This window comes from Podarcis erhardii, assembly GCF_964252035.2.
Source record: "Podarcis erhardii genome assembly, chromosome: 11".
Taxonomy (NCBI): Eukaryota; Metazoa; Chordata; class Lepidosauria; order Squamata; family Lacertidae; genus Podarcis; species Podarcis erhardii.
The window spans coordinates 19,576,106-19,598,336 of NC_138501.1; the positions used below are offsets into that span (position 1 = coordinate 19,576,106).

The 22,231-nt window shown below is 43.2% G+C and overlaps 1 protein-coding gene across 1 annotated transcript in view; it reads left to right on the forward strand.

Annotated features, from left to right (window-relative positions):
* Window positions 1-1,381: 1,381 nt before the first annotated feature.
* MCC (MCC regulator of WNT signaling pathway) overlaps window positions 1,382-22,231 on the forward strand; it is a 198,068-nt gene continuing 177,218 nt past the window's right edge. The window contains exons 1-2 of the mRNA XM_081880360.1: window positions 1,382-1,674; window positions 19,487-19,734. Of these exons, the coding sequence (XP_081736486.1) occupies window positions 1,520-1,674; window positions 19,487-19,734 (403 nt within the window). The 5' untranslated portion in view covers window positions 1,382-1,519. The remainder of the gene's footprint in view (window positions 1,675-19,486; window positions 19,735-22,231) is intronic.

Consider the following 22,231-nt stretch of genomic DNA (forward strand, 5'->3'; position numbering starts at 1 on the left):
ACAAAACCCAGGCCCAGTGCCAGGTTGCTGGAGGCCCCAAGTGAGGGGACTCCGCTTTTGATGCTGTGCGTCTTCGCCGCTGCTGCTTCTGCATTCTTCCACTGGGCTGTAACACAGCGTCAGCAGGGAGAGAGCAGTGACCCAGGCTGTGCTCCCTTGACAACAGTCAGTCCCAGTCAGATGTCCAGCTTGCCAGCTGCTAATACCTAATTAAACCACCTGATAGTCAAACAAGAATGATATAACATGTTGTCAGATCTATTTGACATTTTAGAGAAATATTCTCCATCCAATATATGACCTGAATGAGAAATGCAAAGTTTGCTACAAAAACATGTCCTGCGATACCTTACAGACTAACATTTTTAATGACAAAAGCATTCATGGATTACAGTACAGATACATAACATGTTCTCCTAAGACAGGGGTCAGCAAGGTTTAATAAGCCAGGTCCCTGGCTGCAGGGGTAGGAGGGGAAAAACCTGGCTCCAGCCCTAGCCAGTTCCACTCCCATGGCCAGAAGAGGAGTGGTGGCTGGGGGGGGGGGGAGGAGCCTAGGGGGTGAAACTAGGTTTTATTTCACCCAGGTCAAAGATCCAGTTTGGCACACACACCCCATGCATATTTGCATACCCCAGGGTGCCACAGCACTGGTTGAAAACCACTGCCCTAGCCAATCTTACCTGGCAAGGGGTACCTTGCACGTCAAGGAAGGAATGGGGGGGGTAATGTGGGAAGGGGGGAGTTATTCTTTTGCTGTTTTGTTTTTACTTATTTACTTGTTTTTATCCTGTATTTTATTGTGAACCGCCCTGAGATTTTATGACTATATTATAAATCAAATAAATAAATGCGGGGAAGGTAAAAGAATGACTTCTATTTTTGATGCCACTTTGGTTGTGATTCGCTTTGAGAGTTTGTGTTTCGAATGAATGAATGCTGCGTTGACCTCAGAGGAAGGCTAGGATTTTGAGGGGGGGAAACCCAAGAAAACTTGCTCAAAGCCAAATCTGGGAAACTCGTCGGGGCTGAGTCGCGAGTTGCGGTTTTTTCCCTTCTATGCCACTAGCTGGTCAGCAGCCCAAGTGGTGCTCTGCAAAACGCCGGAGAAGCAGCTCCGGCCCTTTTTCTCCCGCGTCTCCCTCGAGGGGCGCGCGACCCCTTCGCCAGAAGAAGGTGCCTGAGGCGGGCGGGCGGGCGGGCGGGCGGGCGGCTGCTGCTCCTCCTTGCAAAGGCGCGCCGGATCCCCAGGATGCCGCTGATTGGCGCGCGAGGCGGCGCGCGCTGAATTCGTGCGCGAGGCGAGGAGAAGCGCTTGCCTGGGATTCCCCACCCCCTTGTTTGCATTGTGTGGCCCTCGCGCCGCTTTGTACGGCTGCAGGGCCGGGACGGATTTGCGCGCGCGCACGCGCGGGCTTGTGGCTGAGGGAACCACAGACGGAGAATTCCGAGGGACCGGACTTGTGCGGACGTTGCCACCGCCTCCGCCTCCTCCTCCTGCTCCCCTGGAGAAGAGCGCATGATGGCGGCAGCGGCCGCCCCGGCCGTGGTGGTGGAGGTGAGCCTGAGCAGCACCGCGAGTAGCAGCAGCGACACTTCCAGCACGGGCGAGGAGGAGAGGATGAGGCGCCTCTTCCAGACCTGCGACGGCGACGGCGACGGCTTTATCAGCAGGTAAGCGCAGCCGCTGGGGCAGCCGGTTGCTCTCTCTGCGCGCGCGCGCTCGCGCACACCCGCCGAAAAAGTGGCAGCTCAACTTCTGAGCAAGTTTCTCAGATGCGAGTTGCGCTTCATGCACGACGGAGGTGCAGGGGAGGTGCCCCCGGACAGACAGACAGACAGACAGACAGAGGGACGCTTCTTGGGCAGGGGGTTCAGCAGGGTGGATCAGCATCACACCCAGGGTAGCGTGCTGGCCAACCACACAAATATTTTATTGGTTTTTAAACAGATACAAATACAATAGCCATCACACACTTAGCCAGCAGTACAGCTAATTGTGTTTGTTTTATCCATTGTCTCTAGACCCGTGGACAATTTGGAAATTTATTTAGACCAAGTTAATGGCCTTTTAGGCTTTCTCCACATGAATAGCACAGTGGTACCTCCGTTACATACACTTCAGGTTACATATGCTTCAGGTTACAGACTCTGCTAACCCAGAAATAGTATCTCGGGTTAAGAACTTTACTTCAGGTTGAGAACAGAAATCGTGTGGCGACAGCACAGCGGCAGCGGAAGGCCCCATTAGCTAAAGTGGTGCTTCAGGTTAAGAACAGTTTCAGCTTAAGAACAGACCTCCGGAACGAATTAAGTACTTAACCCGAGGTACCACTGTAGTTCACTTTTTGAATAATAAGAATTATATGGCAATTGGGGGGGGGGGGCGGATCAGGATTTTAGAGATGCTTAGGTGGGGCATGGCATACACTTTACACATTCAGTATTCAAACATATTACTTGGCGTAACCCTTCCACTGAGAATATTGAGCAGTTGGTATAAGAAGGTCTTGTTTTTGGTCATTAACATAGTTCAAGAGAGGGGTCCACGTTTCTTGGAAGGTGTCTCTATTCATTATGCCCTTCATTTCCCCCCTTTATCTGGTGAGATGCTGTATCCCAGATATTATTTTCCCATATGTTGACAGGTATTTCAGTCTGGTTCTTCCGTTGCTGAGCTATCGCTAATCCTGCTGTGGTCAGGAAGAAGCCTACTAGTTTGCCTGTGGCGTGCTGGCCTTTCTGGCAAGGTGGTCGCTGTGACTCTGGAAGCCTTCGTATAGAAATCGGTGGTTAAATGTTTCGAAAGAAACTTCCACCCAGCAAGTTATTCCTCTCCTCTTTTTTTGTTATTGTGGTGTCAGGCAGTTATGTTCTTTGCCCTGGAAACTCCTGAATGCATAAGTGCTGATTATAGCTGCATAGTCTTGGGCACTCCAGGCGTTCTGTTCGCGCCCCAAGGCACTTTCTACTTCATTACAACTGTGCATGCTGAGCTGTAGTTCAAATTAAGCTGAGCTGGTAGTATTAGGTTCATTTGCAGCAATGTTGAGGGAGCAGGTTGAAAGGAGAAGGCAGCTTTTCAATTTCAATGTTACACACAAATGTGAAGGCCCTTGTGCTCAGCTCAGGAATGTGCTTTAGCTTGGCATTGTGGCAGCAGTAGCGGTTCACACCCTGCTGCCAGCCGGGGGCGAAGACGGAGTCTACATTTCCTGTTCCCAGTTGTCCAATAACTGACCCCCTAAAGGGCATGATCAGGGATGGGGGTGAAGTACCTGTGAACCTCTGGATTTCCTTGGACTCCAGCTCCCATTGGCATCAGCAAGCATAGCCAGTGATCAAGGGTGATGAGATTGGTAGTGCAATGACATCTGGAAGTCAGTGGGTTTTTGGTAGCTGGTCCAGAACATCTCACAATGCTTGGGTGGAGCTGAAAGGAGTGAAAGACTTGATAATGGTTATGTTGACCCCTGATTTGGTTGTGTTGATGATCTTATCTAAATGGATGGCACTTTGGAAGAAATAGAAGCAGAAGGGTTTTTTTTAGAGGGTACCTGTATATGACACTTGTGAATAATGACTTTCATACAGAGTGTGCACAGCTGCAGGTAGCACTGCTAGCCAAGGTAGCATGAGCATAGCCGGGTGGGGGCAGGGAGGGCAGATGTTCCCCCTGAGATCAAGTAAAACAATATAAATACTTAACTGACCAATCACATCGGTTCTGCCCTCCAACGAAAGTCTTGCCCCCCCCAACAAAAGTCCTTCTACACCCATGCAAGGTGGATAGTATACATGTTATTTCATTTGTTCACATGCATTGTTTTCCCCCTAGTGGGAAGAGGCACAGAACAGAAGCAAAACAAAATTCCTATAAACGCTCCCCCAGTTGTTGTTTAGTTGTGTCCGACTCTTCGTGACCCCATGGACCAGAGCATGCCAGGCACTTCTGTCTTCCACTGCCTCCTGCAGTTTAGTCAAACTCATGCTGGTAGCTTTGAGAACACTGTCTAACCATCTCATCCTATGTTGTCCCCTTCTCCTTGTGCCCTCAATCTTTCCCAACATCAGGGTCTTTTCCAGGGAGTCTTCTCTTCTCATGAGGTGGCCAAAGTATTGGAGCCTCAGCTTCAGGATCTGTCCTTCCAGTGAGCACTCAGGGCTGATTTCCTTAAGAATGGATAGGTTTGATCTTCTTGCAGTCCATGGGACTCTCAAGACAATTCCACTATGTGTATTTCTGTGACATGTTTATGGTGGGCAGGGGAGGGAAATGTCATGTTTTTACATGCCCCAATGTATAAAATCCACAGTTCTGTTTACAGCTTGTCTGATTTTCATAGAACATAGAATCAAAGAGTTGGACGAGAGACCCAAGGGTCATCTAGTCCAACCCCCACAAATGCAGGAATCTGGCCCACAGACATCTCTGGGTGGGCTTGAACCACCAACCTTCTGGTTAACAGCCAGATGCACTGAACGATTGTGCCACCTGAGGTGCTATGTAGGGCTAGTTTTAAGATACATGTTTTTAAAATGTTTGGAAATTGATAGATGGTATTATGTAAGGGAATTTTTATTTGTGTGTATGTGGCTAAGCTGTCAACACATAGTTGTTGGGTTTTGTGGATTATCGTATTAGCCTGAATATAAGCCTCACTTTCCTCCCAAATTCCGACTGTGAAAAGTTAAAGTGTGGCTTATACAGTATTCACAACTTTATGGTATGCAGCCAGGAGCGCGGGGCAAACAGCGCCAGGAGCGCAGCAAAGCGGAGCCCACCCTGTGCGTAGTCCCCCGTCCTCTCCCCCAAGGTTGGGAAGGGAGAGGGCGAGGAAGGGAAAAGGCAGAAACGCAGCACGGCTCCGCCCCCCCCCCCCATATGTAGCCAGGAGCAGTGATGAATGGAGTGGCTTATATTCGGGTATTTTTTCTTTCCTCCACTCCAATTTTAAAGGTGCAGCTTATATTCGGGTGCGGCTTATATTCGGGCTAATACAGTAGTTATTGGGCCAGGAGGTGTAGTGTCCATCTCTTGCCACCAGTACATCTTTGTATCTCACCCTTAGTATTTTAATAGTGTTTCCACATATGCTGACGGTTTTAAATGGGCATTTTGCTTATATGAAACGCCACTGTTGTCAAACATATGAGTAGAATATTTGCTTTTGCAAGTTTGAAAGGCATAATCCTCTAGCATGCAGTCCATATCTTCTTGGGTATTGAAATGGTTCCTTGATTATAATCTGGAGGTTAGCTCAGATGTTCAGATTTGTCCAAGGCAAGAACCCTAAAGGCAGTAAAGGCAAGGCCAACATTTTGCATGCCATTCACTTATGATTGGATTAGGTGCTGGGATGAACCAAGGTTTTATCTTGGCTCCATAAATATAGAGAGAATGGACAGTCAATGTACATCCTTCACGCAGTGCTCTAATGCCCAGTTGTTCTTGATGTTAACACACATAATCTCTTCTTGTACTAAGAGACTGTGATCTACTTATAGAATAAAAAACTGGCAGTGATCTACCCCTTTTTGGGGGAGTTCAAGATTCAAGTCAAAGTTGTTGAGCTTTTTTAGGGAGGAAAGTACAGTGGACATGATCCATTCCGGGGTGCCATTTGCACCCCGAAAAGTCCACAACTAGAGCGGTGGTTCTGTGCAAGCGCAGAGTGAAATAGAGCGCTTCTGCGCATGTGCAAAGCACACAGAATGCTTCTGCTCAAGCGCGAAGCACGCAGAACGCTTCTACGCACACACACGCGGCGAAACCCTGGTCATGGCCCCAGCAGAAGCTGCATGCTAGTTTAACTCCTTGTTTCCAGATGCAAGCCTTTAGGCTTGGCTTTGCTCTGCAGTAAATAGTTCAGACATCTGTATGTTTAATTGGGAGAAGAGAAACATAAAACCTATAAATGCCCAACTTCTGGAGCACCACTGAACCAGTAAATCCTAGATAGACCACCAACAGTCACAGTGAGCAGTTCGAGAGTGACTGGAATGCCTTTTCTTCTAAATGTGCAATTTACTCTGTGGGTTATGAATATTTAATTTTTTAAAAAAAATCAGTTCTATCATTCATGCAGCTCTGAAATTAATTTAGCCTTCTTTTGTCATTTCCCTGCCCTTTGTGAAGCTGCTTCTTGGCCACCAGAGCCAGCTGAGGGAAGAACTGCATTTTATTCTTTTGGTAAAGGCAAGCACTTTTCCATTGCACATGTCTTCTATTTAGCGTATGGGGACAAGTTAGTGCAGAATGCGGTTGTTAGGCTCATAACTGGGGCAGCGCAGTGGAACCATGTGTCACCAGTCCTGAAAATGACACACTGGCTGGCAGAGAGCTACCAGGCCAAACTGAATGTGTTAGTACTAGCATATCAAGTCCTAAATCAGGTATAGGCCAACTTGGCCCTCCAGATGTTTTGGGACTACTACTCCCATCATCCCTAGCTAGCAGGATCAGTGGTCAGGGATGATGGGAATTGTAGTCCCAAAACATCTGGAGGGCCGAGTTTGCCTATGCCTGTCCTAAGTGGCTTGAAACCTGAGTACCTCAAAGAGTGCCTCCTGCAATATCAACCATCTATGACCCTATGATCAAGAGATGAAACCTTATTGGTGGTGGTGCTATTGGTAACTGCCCAGTTGGCAGTGACTTGTGGTAGCAGTGCCTTTTCAGTGGTGGTTCCCTGTTTGTGGAATGCCTTCCCTAGTGAGGTGTCATTATTGACTTTATTTTGGGAGAGGGAATTAAAACATCATTGTTTACTCAGGCATTTGATGGCTGGAGGACACTGTTCCTGGTAGCCCCAAGATCACTGGTTGCGAATGTTTTTTCATAGTTTTAAAGAGTGTTTTAAAACTGTTCTTGGTTGTAGCTCTTTCCAAACATTTTACCATTACTTGGGCTCCTTCAGGAGGAAGGGCAGGATATAAATCGAATAATATATATTTGCATACATAATGAAGTTATATGGAGTCTCAGCTGTGGGAACCCTTTGCTGAGCATTAAACTGAAAACTCTTTAAATCCTTGCTGGGTAGCAGAGCCACACATGGAGAGGAAAAGAGCACCTCCTGAGAGAACAATTAATTGTCAGTCTATGAATAGTTAGGATGACATTTTAAAATGGCAGATAAAAGGATAATTGCTGGCTGATATTGGATGGCAATTCAATTTGGCAGTGGAATATAATTTGGAACACATCTAGTCAAATGGCATACATTATACTTTCCTACCAGAATACAGACATTTTTGTAACTAAATTACCAAAATGCAATAATGTCTGTTTAAAATTCAAATACTGTAGTGCACAGCAGTAATGTTTTTGGCAATTGGTGTGTTTTTTTAAATACATAAAAAGTGATGGCAGCAAAAATGATAAACAGTTGTTCTTTATTTATTTATCCTGCCTGTCCCCTCAGAGTTGGAAGTTGAAAAGCTTTGCTGGGAAAAATCAACCTGTGGAGAGATGGTTTAAAAGCCTCTTCCACTGAATGTTCAAGGAATGTTCTGTGGCCAGTGCATTTATGCACATGCAAGAAAGGCCTTTAGGAGAGTGGAACTGCACACAACTCGCTTTCATGTATTTAAGAGACATTCTAGCTGTGATTGCAAATAATAATAATAATAATAATAATAATAATAATAATAAGCTAGTATCCTGATTGTAAAATGACAAGACTACTGCAGAAACTGAGAAGTTTCTTGGGAAACGATTCAGCATTGAATAGAATTACTGGAACTCTTAGGGAAAACGCCTCTCCGCTTCTGAACTGTGGTTTAGTTTAAAGATGGTTTTGGTCACATGGGTTGTGTGTATTGCTTGCTTAAAACGGACGTGCTAGGCATTGCTCTGAAGAGTTGACTTTTCTCTCAATGGTCTTGCCACCCTGTGATTTAGACCAGTGTTTCCCAAACTTGGGACTCCAGCTGTTTTGGGACTACAGTTCCCATCATCCCTGACCACTGGTCCTGCTAGCTAGGGATGATGGGAGTTGTGGTCCAAAATCAGACAGAGACCCAAGTTTGGGAAACCCTGCTCTAGACACTGGAGGGGATGGTGAGTCTCCCATTCTGGCAATTAGGAGATAGGCTCTTCCCCGCTAAGGCAAGCTTTCTATTGTATTTACAATGAACAGATAAAGGTTCCAGGGCAGTTCCAGTGAATGAATTCTTCTATGTCCTGGAATCAGGTGTTTGGGTTTTCCTTTCTCCCTTCTCTGTTCTCTGCTTTCCTTTGGCTTTCCTTTGTGGCCCTTCTCCACCTTGTTTCGCGGGTTAGTGGTTTGCTTCTTGCAAGCTCACACATGTAATTTTAATAGGCAACCTGAATGCTGAAGCATGTGCTCCAATCCAAGATATAAGCTAGTGTCAGAAACGTTGAAAACATGACATTATTGCACAGGACAGTTCTGTTTTGCGTCATAATTATTTTTACAGATTTGCAAAATTGCTTTCCCAGATTTTTCTGTAAACTTTGTAAGCCTTAAATTTGTGTTCAGTCATGTATGCATGTGTAAGATAAGGTCTCTAATTAGAAAGTCAGACCATGTTAATTGCCAGTGGTATAGGAGAGTACAGTAATGATCCCAGTTCACAATTGTGTTTTATAATTTGCTTTGTGTACTCTACATATGCTTTGTTTTTTGAAATTGCTAAGAGATATGCTTTATTTTTACTTCAGGCAGAGAGCATTTATTTGCAACTGCACAGCAGCATAATGTTGGAACATGCAACGGTAACATGTTAACTTTAATTTCACTATATTATAAGGTTATGCTGTTGACCATTTCCTTAATTTGGAGTCCCCCCAAAATAAGGGTCGTCTTATACACAGGTGCGTGTTATACACACAAAAATACGGTAACTATGTAGAGGGCAGCGGGATAATGGATTGGCAACTGTGACTACTTAGGGGTCTAAAATGGATACATTTTTTTCCCTTTCCTTTCACATATTGTTACAAGTGTTATTTTATAGTCCAGACCAACAGGGGCAGCAGGAAACATGAGAGAAGTGATGACCGGCTTCACAGTTTTCCCCATATTGTAGTGTTTTTTACATAGCACACAGACACACATTGTGATATATCTCCGTGTCAAATATTATGAAAACATTATCGCTTTGTTGATTTCAAACTGATTTTGGACTATGTATTGATACATCGCCTAGCCCTAGTGGGGATGATTGGTTTTTTTTTTAGCTGGGTCATGCCAGTGCAAGTAGATAAATAGGTACTACTGCAGCAGTAGTAAACGGCGTTTTCATGCACTCTGGTTTCCGTCACGGTGTTCCATTGCACCAGATGCGGTTTAGTCATGCTGACCACATGATCTGCAAAGCTGTCTGTGGACAAATGCCAGCTCCCTCAGCCTGAAAGCGAGATGAGCGCCGCAACCCCATAGTCGCCTTTGACTGGACTTAACCATCCAGGGGTCCTTTACCTTTTCCTCTATTGTTTTTTTTTAGCTGGGTCATTGTGTATGATGTTTCTAGATGACCTTAGAGCAGCCATCCTTACTTGTTGCCCTCCGTACATTGTTTGGAATGACAGCTTCCACAAGACATAGACTACTATTTATTTATTTAACAAAACTGGTGTGCCACTTTATAATAGCATCAACCGTTGTCTAAGCAGTTTACGAAAAACAGTATAGAATATTTATAAGAAAGTACTGATAAAATCAACAGACTTAAAAAACAAATGTGCACAATAAAGTTCCATATCTGAGTAGGATGGTTTAAAAAAAAATTTTTTTTAAAGCAGGCATTGGAAATGGCAAAGGGACCTGTCTAATACTAAATAGGAAGGGAGTTCCAGAGAAATTGTGCTGGCACACTAAAAGATGGATTTCTTACAAGTGATTTCTTACATGAACATGATATAGTGCTTGTCAAAGTGTCAGTTCCGCAGATGGAAGCAGGAGAGTGGCCGCGTGTGGCTTTAGGCAGTCTTTCAAGTCAGCTGCTGATGGTTTTGTATGCTAATAGAAACACCTTGAGTTTGACCTAGTAACCAGTCGGCAGCTAGTGCAGCGGGAGTGTAATACTCAAAAGCTTGCCCACTATTTTGTGGTATTGGTTGGCCTAATGTATTGGGATAGGGGAGCTGGGGCATCTGGCAATCAATGTGTCCCTTTAGTTCCAGATAGTACATGGGTAGATGAGTCTTTAAAAGCCCGGGACACAAATTTTAACAGCCCTCTAGCGGCTATGGTGGCTCATTCACCAGAAGCAACATATTGAGCGTTAACTCTGGATTATGGAACTAAGCTTCCTAATGTATGTTGTGCTCTAGGAGGCTTAGCTTGGTCATAATCGTGTATACAGAGTCACTTAAGAGCCAAACAGAATTAGATAATGAATATTAGTAAATGGAATTCAGGTTGGAAGCTTTGCACATCTGGTAGGAAAAATTGATGTGCTGCAATAAAATTGCTCAGGCGTTCTTAATTGTCTGCTTCACAGTTCCTGGTGATATTGGTAGGACTTTAGAAATATAGTTAGGTTAAATTAATGGTTCACCGAACAGAATTTTGAGCAGGGGAGAGCACACAAAAATAGAGAGGCTAGGACTATGAGTAAGACTTGGTGACTTGATGTTTCTGTGAATGCTTTTCTGCACCTAGAACCCATGCTTTTGTTAATTCAGATTAAGGAAACAGAGTTACCACAGAGTATACATTGCACAGTGTTGCTAGGCAGACCTAGACTGCAGGATAGGTAATTAAGTGGTAAATTGTGATCATTCGACTGTCGTCCATAAGGAGCAACTTGTGGGGAAGCAAACTGGGCAAACCAGCTTTCTGTAGGAGGAACCCCTTTGGAGGTCCGTGGTTGTAACAAACCTAGATTCTAGTCACAGTGGTGAGCTTCATTTTTCCACAAAAGGCTTCTAACAAGGATGTAGGAAAGCTAACAGTGAGAGGATGCTGCATGGAATAAAAAGACTTCCTGAGTAATCTTTCTAATGTAAAGTGTCACATTCTGTTAAAGATCAATGATATAAGGAGTGAATGGTGGGGAGAAAGAGAGTGATTAGGTATTAGGTGTGTTCAGTTACTACAGTGTTAACAAGGGACACGGGTGGCACTGGGGGCTAAACCACTGAGCCTCTTGGGCTTCCCGATCAGAAGGTCGGCAGTTTGAATCCCCGTAATGGGGTGAGCTCCCATTGCTCAGTCCCAGCTCCTGCCAATATAGCAGTTCGAAAGCATGCCAGTGCAAGTAGATAAATAGGTACCGCTGCGGCAGGAAGGTAAATTGTGTTTCTGTGCGCTCTGGCTTATATCACAGTGTTCTGTTGTGCCAGAAGTGGGTTAGTCATGCTGGCCACATGACCTGGAAAGCTGTCTGTGGACAAACGCTGTCTGTGGACAAACGCTGACTCCCTCGGCCTGAAAGCAAGGTAAGCGCTGCAACCCCATAGTTACCTTTGACTGGAGTTACCTTTGGCCGTCCAGGGGTCCTTTACCTTACCTTACCTTACCTTACCTTACCTTACCTTACCTTACAGTGTTTAATAACTTAACTAAAAGTTGCAATCCTATAAACACTTTGCTGGGTGGAAGTAAGTTCTTTTGAATTCAACAGGTCTGTCTTTTGAGGAGAAATGTATAGGATTGCACTTTGAAGCTTCAGTTAATTTAAAAGTTGCACCTGTTTGATTAGGCAACAGATTAAAAAGAAAGCACATGGCTGTATTTTTTTAATGCAAGTGCTTATAAAAGCTGCTGATGGCAAGCTCTATCTATTCTTAAGAAGTATTCCCTCCACCTTTTGTCCTACAGGACTGCTGTGTCAAGAGCAGTGTTTGAAACTCCCATTGTTCTAGGCGCATTTTGCGACAGAGAATTTCATTAGCGTGAGCAGTTTCTGAGCTCTGGGCGCAGTACTGAGCCTAAAATTTCAGATTTAAACTGCAGAGTGGAAGGAAAGGAGGACCTTTTTCTGCCTGCCCACTTCCAGCTACTCTCTGAAGACTGGAGAAGAGACCCTCTTAAGAATATTAGGGAGGTGGGCAGGGGAAGGACTAGACCATGTGAAAACTGGAGTTCATTCATTTTCAGCTTTGTATTCTTGTTATATTGGGACGCGGGTGGCGATGTGGGTTAAACCACAGAGCCTAGGACTTGCCGATCAGAAGGTTGGTGGTTCGAATCCCCGTGACGGGGTGAGCTCCTGTTGCTCAGTCCCTGCTTCTGCCAACCTAGCAGTTCAAAAGCACGTCAAAGTGCAAGTAGATAAATAGGTACCGCTCCGGTGGGAAGGTAAACAGCGTTTCCGTGCGCTGCTCTGGTTCACCAGAAGCGGCTTAGTCATGTTGGCCACGTGACCCGGAAGCTGTACGCCGGCTCCCTCGGCCAATAAAGTGAGATGAGCGCCGCAACCCTAGAGTCGGCCACGACTGGACCTAATGGCCAGGGGTCCCTTTACCTTTACATATTCTTGTTATAAAAAAAGCACGCCTAGACATTCTGTTGTTGCTCCCACAACCTAGGTTTAAGGTACCATTTAGCTCCTAGCTTTCATCTCAGTTTCTAACACTGGTCAAGAGATTGTTGGATTCTACTATCTGATACTATGCAGTTGGTTGATGACATCAAAAGGTCATTGTGATGGCACACCAACAAACAGCCTGCTACACAGTTTTAACTGTCTCTGTGATGACCACCTTCCAACAACCCTGGGCTCTGGGTGTGTGAGAGAAGCAGAATCTTGATGCCAAGGCCTGGACACTTAACCTATGCATTTTCACTTGACCACCTGTATGGTCCCTATGTGCACAAAAACTGTTTGAAACCTGAAAATAGTAGGGTTTCCATGCTGTAGTTTGTATTTGCATAAGGACCACACAGGTGGTCTAGTAAATGTGCTTAGTTTGTGATGGGTTTAGACTTGCCTCCCCAGGTTTACTATACAGAAAAATACATTGTGAACTTGTGAAGAAACCTGTTTGAACTGATGTGTGTAGCACAGAGAGCTAACATTTATGAGCTTTTAGCGATTTCACGGTCTGTGCGTCAGATTTTAGCATACAGGTTTAGAGATGGTGTTTTAACCAAATTTTATTTTTTTAAAAAGAGTCTCTTGCAGTTTAAATAGGTGATTTTATTCCTGTATGATGCCACTGAAAGGAGTAATTTCACATTTTTATGATAATTGTTACATAGCTTGCTGGAGGAAGAAGGATTACTCTTGTGTGCTGATAACCTGAGAAATGGTTTTACATTGCCTCCTTATGGTTTCTAATATATTTGTACAGATTCTTATTTCACATATTTCAGTTTGTCACTAGATATCGTATTTTTTGCTCTATAAGACTCACTTTTTCCCTCCTAAAAAGTAAGGGGAAATGTGTGTGCATCATATGGAGCGAATGCAGGCTGCGCAGCTATCCCAGAAGCCAGAACAAGCAAGAGGGATTGCTGCTTTCGCTGCACAGCGATCCCTCTTGCTGTTCTGGCTTCTGAGATTCAGAATATTTGTTTTCATGTTTTCCTCCTCCAAAAACTAGGCGCCTCTTATCGTCTGGTGCGTCTTATAGAGCGAAAAATACAGTAATTTGTTTAAACCTATTTTGGAAGAGATTAGGGTAGTCATGTGTATTTTATCCGCATGTCTTTTCCCTCTCCATTTTACAGCTCGCATTGAGTTTGAACAGGACTTTCCTTACAAATGACCTCAGTTTCCTTGGTCAGGATCTGACCCAGAAACGATACAGATAAGGCGGGTTCAGCGCTCGCCCACCTGTCCATCCAACCTCCGCTGAAAAACCTCCAAGGAAGGAGAGTCCACCACCTGCCGAGGGAGACCATTCCACTGTCGAACAGCTCTTGCTGCCAGAAAGCTCTTTCTGATGTTTAGTTGGAATCTCTTTTCTTGTAACTTGAAGCCATTGGTTTGCGTCCTACCCTCCAGAGCAGGATAAAACAAGCATGCTCCCTCTTCCACAAGACAGCCCTTGAAGTATTTGATTGTCTGAACATGGCCAGTATCAGCATTTGCACTCTTTTGAGCCTTCCAGTTGATCAAGGCAGAAGCTTCTGAAATACAATGCAACCCTTGTTTTATTTTGGATTGCTTCCATTTTCTGAGTTCAAAGATTGCTTTCCCCTTCATGTGGGCCTCATGCCAAACATTTTTCTGAGGAGCCTTCCTTAGCAAGTGTAAATTGGGACTAATAAGAAGGAGGAAAGCATTCTAAGATGCAGAGAATTGTAATGAAACCTTCCCCTCCCTCCTTCCATTTTTAAAAAAGTAAACAAGGGGTAAAGAACAAATTAAAGTCATAATACACTTCATTGAACATTTCAAGCAGGATGGGTTGTCCAGACAAGCCTGTGAAATTGGTTTGGAAAGAACTACTTGAATACCTGTAAGCTCTCTCTACTGTTGCTGAGAGTATTCATGTGCATCTGACAGAAGTAGCAGCGGAAATAGGGACTATCTCCTTTGTTTAGTGGCTGTTCTCTGGGTGTTAATTAGCACGGTTCATCTTAATGAGAACATTTGCCACCTAATTCCTGCTGATACTTTTATTGGGAGCTAAATTTTAACATATGCAAAGCATATCTGCACAATCTCAGTAAAGGTGGCAAGAAATTTAGAACATTAAATTATATATTAAAAAAAGGTTAACCGTAATAATAAGAAAGTGCTACCCTCCAAAATTAAAACTTGGCTCATGAGAGCATTAACTGTGAAGTGAAATTGGTATGGTTTTGCCAAATAAAATTCAATACAGCAATTGCTATAAGAAAGATTTACATTTTTAAAAAAGACATAAATCTGATGATAGCAGATTAAGAGCATTTTGGTAACCCTGTGCTTTTTTTTCTTAATGAATTACTCACTCACCCCAAACCGAACTGTCACTATGGAACACCTAGAAGAAAGTTATTTTTAAAAATTTGATAATCAGAGAAATATGTTAAAATATTAATTACTATATTGCTTCGCCTTTGTTTTATGTTACAATTCCCATCATCCATGACCATTGGTTCTGTTAGCTAGGGATGATGGGAGTTGTAGTCCAAAACAATTAGAGACCCAAGTTTGGGAAGCCCTGATTTAAATTGACTACAATATTATGTTATGTATATTTTGTGAAGGAATAAAATTGTTTTGTTAAAGTACATAGCTGGTGTAGTTTGATCATAGGGGGTTGTGAGCAACATAAGGAACCCTACATCCTTGCCTTGGGCCTTTTAGTCAATCTACAGTAGAGTGCTGCTGCTCTATATTCAGTAGGTGCTGGTAGGTGTCAGGGACTGTGCTGAGGAGGGCTGCGCTGAGGAGGAATGGAGGGAGCCTTCCCCTTCCCCTTCCCCTCCCCCTTCTCCTGATCAGGATCCTGAATCTTCCCAGGAGCAGGAGGATAATATAGATTTGGAACAGTGGTTTGCAGAGGGACATAGTTCAGAAGGCAGAAGCTAGGAAATACTAGATGGGGAACAGCTAGGAGAAGAAGCATGTGGGGGGGGGGGAGCCAACAGATTCACTGTCTCTAGACATTCCTCCGCTCAGTCCAAGGACAAGAAGAGCTGATAAAGTGGAAGAACAGAAAGCACAGAGATTATGAGCTTTTTTTCAAATTATAGTCCGGTCCCAACAGTGTCTGAGGGACAGTGAACTGGCCACCTGTTTAAAAAGTTTGAGGACCCCTGTTCTAGAGGCTGTCACAGGGCTGTTTCACATGCTAAGGAGGTTTTTACATAGAAGTCAAGGTCTCCCTGAATGCAGTCGGATTGTTCTTTTATAAACAGGACCTAAATAATAAATCCTTAAGCCAGTTTGACAATGTTGTTTTCGTGGATAGGATTCCCACTGTGTTTATGCTGCAAAATTTTGATCTTCTACTCTGCTGCAGACTTCCCAGGCGCCTTCTAAATGTCTGCATCACAGAGAATTGAAGCTATTTTAACTTGCCAGTATCTCTTTGATCAATTAATAGTGTTAGAAATGAATCTGTCTCATCGTACTCCTATTAGCATTGGGACTTTTCCCAGAGTAGCAGCTGGTGGTTGAAATACGTTGCAGCAGGAATATTGCCATATTTCACATTCTTTGACTTCTCTTTGGGAGAGTCTTGCCTTAGTAGTGGGGGAATCCACTGAGGTTTCAGCTTTCATGTTTGTCTTTCGGTTTTCATTTCTTATCGCTTAGCAAGAATGTTATGTTGGCTTAACCATCTTGTAGTTCTGGGATCTTTAATTGGATACTGCTATGCAAGTTCTTTTTAAAATAAGAGCTAATTTCCTGAAAGAGGCAAATTAGCTTTGATTTCCTCCCCCCAGCCCCACATGCTCAAATGGGTATTTATGAGTCGAAAACACTTTCTGTGTCACTAAATCAGCAAGGTTAATGGACACTGAGTGAACCAGATATGCAGTAAATCTATGAGTACATTCCACTACATTAATACTGGAGTTTTAAAAAATATATGAATGATATACAGTGACTGACAGTCTTGGCAGTGTGGAAGATTATAAAGCCAGTGCAATATTACATTTTGTGGCATGTAGCAGTAATGTGTTGGAGGCCAGGAAATTGTTCCCCATGCTTATAGCTCTAGGCAGCTTAGGTTAATTGTTCTGAGCTAAGCTTTTCCGCATTGATATACTTTTCAGATGGGTTCTAATGTTGGGATGGATTTTAAGGGCTCCGTAAACTTGTGTTAGAATTTAACTGAAAGGCAAGACTTTGAAACCCCCACACAGTACAGTGGTACCTCTGGTTACATACGCTTCAGGTTACAGACTCCGCTAACCCAGAAATAGTGCTTCAGGTTAAGAACTTTGCTTCAGGATGAGAACAGAAATCGTGCTCCAGCGGCGCGGCAACAGCAGAAGGCCCCATTAACTAAAGTGGTGCTTCAGGTTAAGAACAGTTTCAGGTTAAGAACAGACCTCCGGAACGAATTAAGTACTTAACCCGAGGTATCACTGTACTAGTATAAGACCTAAAAGGTGATACTAAAAAGCACAGGCAAATAAAAAGTTATTCCCATAGTATCAAAAGGACACCAAAGTTATTCGGCAGTTGAACAGACTCCCACAAGAGGTGGTGGACCAGGGGTCAGCAAACTTTTCCAGCAGGGGGCCAGTCCACTGCCCCTCAGACCTTGTGGGGGGCCAGACTATATTTTTTTGGGAAAATGAATGAGTTCCTATGCCCCACAAATAACCCAGAGATGCATTTTAAATAAAAGGACGCATTCTACTCATGTAAAAACATGCTGATTCCCGGACCGTCCATGGGCTGGATTTAGAAGGCGATTGGGCCAGATCCGGCCCCTGGGCTTTAGTTTGCCTACCCATGTGGTGGACTCTCCTTTTCTGGAGGGTTTTCAGGAGAGGTTGGATGGCCATCTCTCCTGGATGCTTTCGTTGAGATAACTGCTGCTGAAAGTTGAACTAGATGACCCTTCCCTTCTATCTCAGCAGTGCTATGATTCCGTGAAGTTTTCAAGGCTTCTTGATGAAAAACTTGGAAATAATAGTGTTACGCTACCATTGGAAACCCACCTCCCCCCACGTCTAAAGTTGTTTTTGGCATGCATAGAGGAAATTCCTTCATTTTATTTGTAAGATATATTTTTTTTAGCTGCCATAGGGTCACAGGGTGAGTTACAACAATATAATCGTGCAAGTAAAACAATTCCATACAAAGCTAGCATAGTGTAGGTTAAACAAAGCAGAAGAGCTAGGTCTCAGAAAAACACCTTAGCTGTCAAAGCCAAGGTAAAGTGTGCAGCAGAAGATATAAGGGGGGGGGGCATGATCCAGAAGTTCCCAGGAGCACCAGGTAGGACTGGAAGAGAAACCTCCCTGAAATCTTGGAGAGCCACTGAAAGTCAGTGCAGGCAATACTGAGATGGATCAGTAGTCTGACTGTATATAAAGCACCTTTCTGTAAAGGTGTTAGATACACCCCTGTGGAAAGGGAGCTGCACAACTTAAAGGCTACCACAGAGAGAGCCCCTCTCCCAAGCTACCATTCCCTGAATTTTTTTTTGGGGTGTGGAACTTCCACATCTGACTTGGTTTTATCTGCATGTCTTGGTGTGGGTTGTTTTCAGCTTTCAATCTTATGTTCTTGTTGTTGTTGTTTTTTGCAGATTTGGTAATAGAAATGGCCAAAGGTTGTACCCATGTATACTGTGTGGTTCACAGAACTTGTAATATGTCACCTCATGTTTGGGAGTGATTGTGTGGAGAGGAAAACACCCAATTCACCTGTGTAAACATTGAATTGGTTGCAGTAGATATAGCTTTACTCTTAAAAAAGTCAGAACAGGGATTTGTTTGGATCTGTATGGATTTGTTGTATGATCACATTCCAGCCAAACAAATATTTAAGACATCCTTTTGTAGAACAGATCGGCATTAGAGTTTTGAAGTGTGTCAATAGAACATTATTTTTATTTTATTTTATTTATTAAATTTTTATGTCACCGTTAACCCCGAAGGAGTCCAGGGCAACAAACAACAAAACTGCAAAAGAATACAATTAAAAGAAAAGGGGGAAAAACATTTAGAAACAGTCACATATTCTCTCAGCTAATAATTTCAAGGTTTTAAAAGTAGGGCTGAAAGTAATGCCAATATATTTCACATTTGGCAAACCAATGCACCTCTTTGGTTTCAGATAGCAGCACACGGGTAGATGAGTAAAAAAGACGGGACACAAATTTTCACAGCCTTCCAGCGGCTATGATAGCTCGTTTACCAGAAGTAATGTCTTTAGTGTTAACTCTGGAAGTGTATACTCGATTCTGACCAAACCAAGCCTCCTAGAGCACAATATACATCAGTTTGTTTTACTTCTACTTCTTTGTTTGTGTTTCACAATCTCTGTGTAGTCTTGGTCATTCTCACTTGCAATGGTCAAGGCACCTACAAATGCCAAAACATAAAGTACGGGTATGTAGTTTCTCAAGGGTTTGCTTTATGTGGCTCTGCCAAGAAAGCACTTGGAGTTTACCATATGTTCGAACCAGGACTGTCTTTAGCATATGCGCCACCGGGGTGCAAAGATCCGCCCAGCACCTCTTTTTTTAGGGGAGGCGAAATGAAAGTTGTTGAGCTTTTTTTGGAAGGGGGGTGATCACTCACACGTGCTTTTGTTTGATGGTACAGAGTAAGAGAATGACGGAGGATGGGAGATGGGGACTTCCGCTTCATTGCTTTTCACTGCCTCTGATCGTATGCATTTGGTGCCCGGGTGCACCACACCCCTTGCACTCCTGGGTAGAGATGGCCCTGGTTCAAACATCACTTCTGTAGCTGAAATCTTATCTCAAAGTTCCTTTTAAGAAATGAAATGGGGGGGGGGATGAAGTTACTTTATCAGACTTGAAAACTTCTTTTGAATTACTGGCTACTAATCATCCAATATAGAGGTGCTTGTCTTTGTACTAAACTACAATTGTTTGGGTCTTCTCTTTCTCCCTTTCTACTTTCTCTCATGTTTCTAGGAATGACTTGCTGATGGTTTGCCGCCAACTGAACATGGAGGATTCTGTGGCTGAGATCATGCATCAACTTGGCGCAGATGAAAGTGGGAAGATTTCCTTTCAGGAATTCACACGATGCCGCATGCAGCTTGTGCGAGAAATCAGGAAGGAAGAAGTGGAACTCTCTGTGAAATCAGATGACTCTTGCAAAAAGAAAACATTAAGGGATAGAATAGCTTCCTGGCCAACAAGCAGCAATAACAGTTTGGGTAAGCGTTGTTTCGTTATGCCTCCATTGTCTAAAAGTAAAGATTACACAGATACGGCCACATTGTGGTATCATCTAGTTCAGGCTTCCTCAACCTTGGCCCTCCAGACTACAATTCCCATCATCCTGACCACTGGTCCTGCTAGCTAGGGATCATGGGAGTTGTAGGCCAAAAAAACATCTGGAGGGGTAAGGTTGAGGAAGCCTGATCTAGTTTACTGGAGTAAATCATTTTCTTTCCGGCATGCTTGTTTTAGCATCATTTGCAGAATTTGTGCATGTATTTTAAACTATACATATTGGGAACACACTACAAACTGCTACGTGTAAAACATTTTGCTAAACATGGCTGTGTATTTATTTCCTACGTCTATGCACAGGTGTGCTTTGGAAAATGTATGAAGTGGTCGTCAAGATCTCTCCACTGATACTTGCTTAGTTCTCAAGCTTGTGGTTCTGGCAAGTAGCAACAGCTTGTTTCTCTGCATGAAAATAGAGAGCTGGGAAAGAGGATCTTAGGCTGCATTTGTTTTGGGCAGCTCTGCCCCTAATAGTTGTTTATTGGGTGTGTTGTTGTTTTTTAAAAAACCTGCAGTTTTAGGACCAGAGTTAACACAATCTCATTTTGACTGAAGTCCCACAAAACTAGGAAATTGATGCCTTTATAGATGCACCAGGTGATCAGCAGTGATGCTGTACGTTGTCACAGACTGATGTGATGTTTTTCACCTGTGAAGTTAGGCAATGATGTGTCCTTGTTTCCATCTTATTATACTTCTTCTTGACTGATCTTCCCACAAATGTGGGTGCAATAACTTCTCATCCTCTTGCAAACCTTTTTAGAACTTAGATGATTGCTCCCTCGATTTGCAGATTATCTAACTATACAAAATAAAAAGTTATATAAAAATATATAGAAGGCCAAGTGTTCCAAGACCATGGATAGCCACAAGGTAGAACAAGTTGATTCCTGCAAGTATCTCAGGAACGGCTTTCATTACCAACTGGACTGTGCAATGCAAATTAGCATAGTCCGAACAAAAATATACACTAATTGCATTGCCTTGATATTTCTTCACAAAAGGCAGTAAATTTGTTGCAGCACTCTATGGGTGAACACAGCAAAAGTTGCGAACCAGAATTTGTATGGAGCCTCAATCTGTTTTTCTGGGCTTAAGTTTTCATTAGGAACAGCTTGGTGTTTCTTTCTTGGACCTATACTGGGTACACCTAAATGTGTTGCTAGTACTACCCTTAATCATGGAAGTCAGACTTAGCTCATTAAAACTTGGAATGGGTATACTTTACTCACTCTGAATCTGCTTTCCTGCCCCTCCTATTTCTCTATTGTATCAGGCATTGCTCAATTCTTTTGTATCTATGTGGGAAAGAGAGTTAATGGGGAAAGTTTCTGTTGCTGGTTCGTCTTCTTTTTATATGCTGTCTTTGTACCTAGTGCAAATCTATGGTTTAGAGAATAAAAGATACAGATTTGAAAAAAGCTACATGCATCAGCTAATGGACCACGTGCAGTACAGTCTGGGCCTGTCTTAGTCTGCCTCTAACAAATTCATATCACATCTACATTTTTCTGTAGTTACCTAAGTATAGAATAACAGTTTTGTTGGCACATTTTAACGTTTTGCCCTCTAAGATCCTACATAGCAAATTAGCCAAACTTCTCTTTAAGGATAGGTGCCATCTTTGCAACTTTAATTAGAGCTTGAAAAACTTTCTCCTGGCCACTGAATGTTGTACCAGATTAAGTTTCCAAAGCGAACTGAAGTTTATTCGGAGGCATCCTCACTTTTAATGGGTTGCAGTAATCTTACCTAGAGGTTTCCAGAGCATAGACGACAGAAGTTAGGCTATCTCTGTCCAGATATGGTGGCCCTGCCAAAGCTGATGGGTCAGCAAGGGATAGGGAAGTACGTTCAAGCTATATACCCTCTCATTCAAAGGGAGCAAAGATTGCAGCCTTGCTGGTAGCATCAGCTTCTGTACTTTAGTTTTAGTATGGAACATGCATTCAACCTGTATAGGATGTCAAAGTAGGGCACATAACATTAAGCATTCCATAAACTGCTTTTTGGTGGAAAGGCCTTCTTAATTCACTTTTTTTTTTCTGGATGCCTTTTAAAAGGCCATTATGTATGAAAATATACTTTGTGCTGTGTAGGTAGTTTAGACTGTTAAAGGTTATTTTATAATAGCAAGATGCGATATTTTGCAATCTCTTAAAAATTCCTTCATTAATAGAAAACATGTCTTCTTAAAAAACCTGGTTTCTCATGAAGTCTTAGCTTTTTAATTATGTATATTATGTGAAACTGTTAGTATTTTGCTATCCTACTTGGAGCTGTGTGAGTTCACAGCCCAGATACTCGATTATTGACACAGAAGAATATAAGCATTTCTTCATTTTATATTAGGTTATATATAAATAAGTAAATGCAACTTTGTTAAGTGGGTATTAGCTTCCTAGTACTGGTAAGTTT